The sequence below is a fragment of the Gossypium hirsutum genome, chromosome A11 (genome assembly GCF_007990345.1).
Source record: "Gossypium hirsutum isolate 1008001.06 chromosome A11, Gossypium_hirsutum_v2.1, whole genome shotgun sequence".
NCBI lineage: Eukaryota > Viridiplantae > Streptophyta > Magnoliopsida > Malvales > Malvaceae > Gossypium > Gossypium hirsutum.
In genome coordinates, this window is record NC_053434.1 from 123,582,761 (window position 1) to 123,588,238 (window position 5,478).

General features: G+C 29.7%; 1 protein-coding gene across 1 annotated transcript; it reads right to left on the reverse strand.

The window, feature by feature from the left end:
- Positions 1–674: 674 nt before the first annotated feature.
- LOC121209535 (UDP-glycosyltransferase 73C3) lies at positions 675–2,378 on the reverse strand. Its single transcript, XM_041080332.1, has one exon. The coding sequence runs from the start codon at positions 2,328–2,330 to the stop codon at positions 861–863; it is 1,470 nt and encodes a 489-aa protein (XP_040936266.1). The 5' UTR covers positions 2,331–2,378; the 3' UTR covers positions 675–860.
- Between the last annotated feature and the right edge of the window lie 3,100 nt (positions 2,379–5,478).

Sequence of the window (5,478 nt, forward strand, 5' to 3'; positions counted from 1 at the left end):
AAACTAATAGCAAAATTCAACTTAACGGAATTAATTGCTATGGTTTGAGTTAGGATTGAAATTTTAAATTTTAAAAAATATAAAAATTAAAATTGACTAAATTATGGTATATGGGCTAAATCCACATTTTACACATAATATAAGAACTAATAGTAGAATTTAACTATTTTTGGCTACCTCTTAAGTTCGTTGAAGAACAAACTAAATCGACATTTCCAGCACAAAGATTCATGTCATTTTAGTTAATAAATTTAGCAATTATTGTTTAAGTTCAAATTGAAATTCCAAAAATTCAAAAATTATATGAATTAAAAATTATCAAATCGCAAAAGAGGGACTAAATCTATAACTTAAATATAGTACGAAACTTTTAGGAAAATTTGATTTATCTGATTTAACTATTACAAATTTGGTAATTATTGAAATTTCAAAATTCAAAAAGTATACCCCTTGTACTTTAAAATAAATAAAGTCTCTATATTTATTGTAAATTTGAAATTTAGTCCATGTACTTTTATTTTTAGAAATTTAGTCCCTCTATTTTTGTTAAATTTAGACTTATTACAACATATTTTTTTAGTTACATTACTACCAAGTGTGTTTTTTTTTCATTTCAAATTGCCACACCAACAAATTTAACAAAAAAAATAACAATATTAACAATTGGACTTCAATTTCAAAATTTAGAAAGTAGAGGGATTGAATTCCTGAAAAAAAAATACAGGAACTAAATTTCAAATTTAGAAGGAGTATAGGAACCTGAGGCACATTTTAACCTACTGAAATCGACCAAATTATAGTACATGGATTAAATCCAAAATTCGCACATATTACAGAGACTAATATCAGAAATTTACCCATTAAGAACTAGTTTGAGCTACCTCTTTAGTTCGTTGAAGAACAAACTGAATCAACATCTCCATCTCCTGATGCGAAGATCCACCTTTTTCAATGGCCTTATTTGCAGTTTCCCCAATTTGTTTAGCCTTTCTTCTTCGTTCTTCACCAGCTTCACTTTTCTCCATCACTTCATCAATGGCGTTTTTAACCCGTTCCCGTTTCATCAACAACCCGAATTTATCTTCCAATCCCCACGTCACCGCCGATTCTACGCCGGCACTAACGCCGATCCCAAGCACGTCGACGACGAGTTTCTCATTAATAAACTGTTCGGCAAACAGAGGACACGTTATCACTGGCACACCGGCGGAAACAGCTTCCATCGTTGAGTTCCATCCACAATGAGTTAAAAAAGCTCCAATGGCAGGATGAGATAAAACCCATAACTGTGGTGACCAACCATGGATTATAATCCCTCGATCTTTAACACGATCTTCAAATTTTTCATCCAAAATCCATTTTTCTATTTCATTTGATTTTGGGTTTTCTCTGATAACCCAAATAAATGGTTTTCCAGATGATTCTAAACCTAAGCCAAGCTCTATAAGTTGCCATTTTGTTAACCCTGATATACTACCGAGACAAGCGTAAATCACTGAGCCAGGTTCTTTCGAGTCGAGCCATGGCTGCAAGGTTTCGAAATGACACTGTTTTTGTCCTCTCTCGGCTTTATCGGAGCTCAGCTTGTTGATGGCGGAGAGCAGGCCGATACACCATACTTTATCACTGCCTTTAACGGTTTTAAACTCTTTAACATACTCTTTTTCCAGTTCTTCGAATGTATTAACGACGATCCCATCACAAACAAGCTCTGCTTGTCGAATATCTCGAATATTAATCAAATCATTTGAAACTGGATTCAAATTTTCCGGCAATTGAGCTTTTTTAAGCTCAATTTCATGGAGTAAACCAGGAATTTTAAAAGATTCAAACTCGGATACCATTTCATGAACCTTTGAAAGCTCTATTTTATGTGTACATACGAACGAAAAACAACCCATGCCGTCAAAAACAATTCGGGGAACATTGAATTTCGCCGTTTTCACCGTCCACGGCAAGTTCTTGCCAGAGACCATACAACTTGGTTTGGGTTTCAACTTGTTAAAAAGCTCTTCGAATCTTTGTTGTAACTCGTTAGCTGCCATTAAGAAGTTCATGATCAAGTCTCGAGAAGGGAGTTGGTCCATGTTCTCGCAATTTTCCGGTAAGCCGAACTCTTTCGCCGGGAAAGGGAGGTGATGCACTTGGATGCGGAGCCCGGACGCAACGGCGCGATCGACGACGGAAGTGAAACGGAGGGCGTTGAGAGGTGTGGTGATGATTGAAACGGTGACGCCGTGAGTTGCTAAGAGACGAGCCATATCGACCATCGGTAAAAGGTGGCCGGGGGACATTAATGGTATTAAAAGGAAATGAAGCTCTTCTCCCATGGTGGAAATTGGGATTGTAAATGAAAGGCTTTGAAAATATGTTGAAAAAACTTAAATATTTATATTGAAATGAATAATTATATTTAGTTGTATTTTTTTGGTTGAAGAGTATAAAAATCATGTATATATAATGGTGAATTTTCCTTATAGATCCCTCTTTTATAGACACTTGATTAAATTAGTCTCGTGGATCAATTTAATCCATGTATTATTTAAAAAATTAAATACGGCCAAATTAGAATTTAGTTAATATTTACTTTTAAAAAAATATCATTATTGTTTAATAAAGTTAATTTTTTTAATTTTTTTATAGATCTATGAATGAAATATTTTGTTTGGAAAATAATTTTCAAGACATTTGTTATACAAATAAATATTAACTATTATAATTTAGACTTATTTAATTTTTTTAATAGTATATGAAATAAGTTGATCCAGTCCCTATAATAGAGGGACCTCCCAAGTACTCTAACCTATATATAATCTTTGGTGCATCAAATTTTGAAATTAGTAGAACTTGATAATATTTTTGGTGAATCAAAATTTGAAATTAGTAGAACTTGATGAATTCAACAATTATCGTTTGGTGACGACTAAATTTTAAAATATGAAAATTTACAAAAATAAAAAATGATCAAATTAAAATATATGGACTAAATCCATAATTTTCGCAAAATATAGGTACTAATATCAGAATTTAATCTTTTGCAAATGTGGTAGGTAGGTTTTGTTGGCATCTTTGTGATTTAAAGTCAACACTAAAATTTCAAAAATTTTAAATTATAGGATTAAAATAATTAAATTAAAACACATGGATTAAATCTATAACATTCTCATAGGACATGGACTGATAGTAAATTTGACCAAAATCTAAAACACCATTTATGGTAAAAAAGAAAAGAATACGTTCACGACATACCATAAAATGTCGAGCTAAACAAGGTAAGAGTTAAATTGTGTTTTGTTCTTTTTACTAAAAAATAAACAAATTAGTCTCTATATATTAGATCAAAAAGTAAACTTATCTTTTCTGTTAAATTTTTTTATCCATTTATATTGATAAAAATTAGTGCGACTGACGAAATAACCATATAGTTACATGTGGATTGTCACATGGTTAACATACATGGACTGATTTTTAATTATAGAAATAAATAAAATTTTTAATAGAATGATCTAAAGTATAGGGGCTAATTTACTCAATTTTTTATTAGAGGGGAAAAATGCAAATACTTTATAATTACTACAGTTTGATTAATTAATTCATCACTTCTTTTTAATTTAAAAAAAATACAAAATATTTAGTCAATTTTAAGCTTTTTTTTAATATTAACCCCATCACCTACTTGTATCAATATATATATATATATTTATGTCCTGATCGGATAAATTATAAAAATTACCCATGAAAATTGTCTTTTGACTTGTGTGGAAGGACATTTTGTGGCCGGCAATGCCTGTATATGGTGCTGAACTTTATTTGACAAACTAAATTAATTGTAGAAACAACTTTTCAATCCCTCTCAATTTTGATATTGAGCAAATTGGTCCCTCTCAAAAAAAATCGGAGCAATTTAATCACTGTTAATTTCGAAAGTGAGCAGCTCAGGACAATCAATCACAATGTTAATATTTTTTTTTCAATTTTACATAAATTTGACTAGTACAATAACAAATTTAGCTCTCATAATTTACGCATTCTATCAATTTGGTCATGATTTAACAAATTTAGCCCACTATATTTTTTTTGTAAATTTGTAAATATTGAGGCTAAATCTGTTGAATTTTTTAGAGTCAAGACCAAATGAATGATATATGTAAACATCGAGGGTTAAATTTATTTTCATATCAATTGAAATTATGCACAATTGACGAAAGAAATTACCAGCATGATTAATTGTCCTTAATGCTAACTTTTAAATTTTAAAGGATTAAATTGCTCTAACTTTTTTTAGTGGGATTAATTCGAAATTAAGATAGATTGTAGAGATCTTTTTATCCTAAATTAATATAATACGAAAAAATAATTAAAGTATATTTGACAAACAGTTTTATGTTTTTAATTAGGAACTTTAATTTTTTAAAAATTCTAATTAAGCCTTTCAAAAGTTTTGAAGATTTTAATTAGACCCTACAAATATTTAAAAAGAATCTTATCAATCCTCTCAAAATTTTATAACTTTCACTAAACCCTATAAAATATTTGAAAATTCTCATTAAACCCTTAAAATTTTTAACATTTTAATTAGACCCTCAAATTTTTTTTTGAAAATTTTAATTAAGCTTCGTGGCATCTTCATTTTTGTTGTTTCAGGCTTTGTTTTTTTATTGAGATAATCGGCCCTAATCTTGGCAACTAGGTTCTTTTTGGTACTTGTACTTTTATTGTCCACTTTGGCATTTGAATTTAATAACTAGGTCCAATTTAGTCCCTGAACTTGAAAATTATAAAAGTTTAATAATATGGCACTATGAGGTTGTGCCACATAATCACTTAAAAATCAATATAGTACAATATCAGAGTGTTAACCGATGGTTGAACCAGTCAAATCATCGGTTATTGATTCAACTAGTTTGATTTGTTTGACTACCAGACCAACAATAATTAAATAAATAATTGTAAAAATTGTAAAATAATTAAAAATAAAAATTTATTAAACCATTTCAACTTATCCAACTATTGATTTTTATCTCGATTTTCTATTTTTATCAAATTCAAGCGGTTTTCGAGTTAATCGATTCAACCTTTTTGTTCAGACCATTATATTGATCAATTCTTAATCCATTCAACTGAGTCTTATTCCAATAACACTATTCACATCATCAAATCTTAATAGATCAGGGACCAAAAAGGGTCTAATTGCTAAGTTCAATGACTAAAATGGACCCAAAAAAAATATAGATACCAATATGGACTGACCTAATTGCCAAGTTTAGAGGTAAATTTTATATTATCCCAAAATCAATTAAGAAAAGGTTTATTCTTTTATTTTTTAATATTTATGGTGCTGATTTTCAAAATTATTCACTTTAATTATCATATCATATCCTATACATACATATATACTCAGCCCATGTTTTATGATTCTGTTTGTCGATGGTTTTTATTCTTTAACTTGGTTGGTGACTCTTCGGTTAGATGATAGGG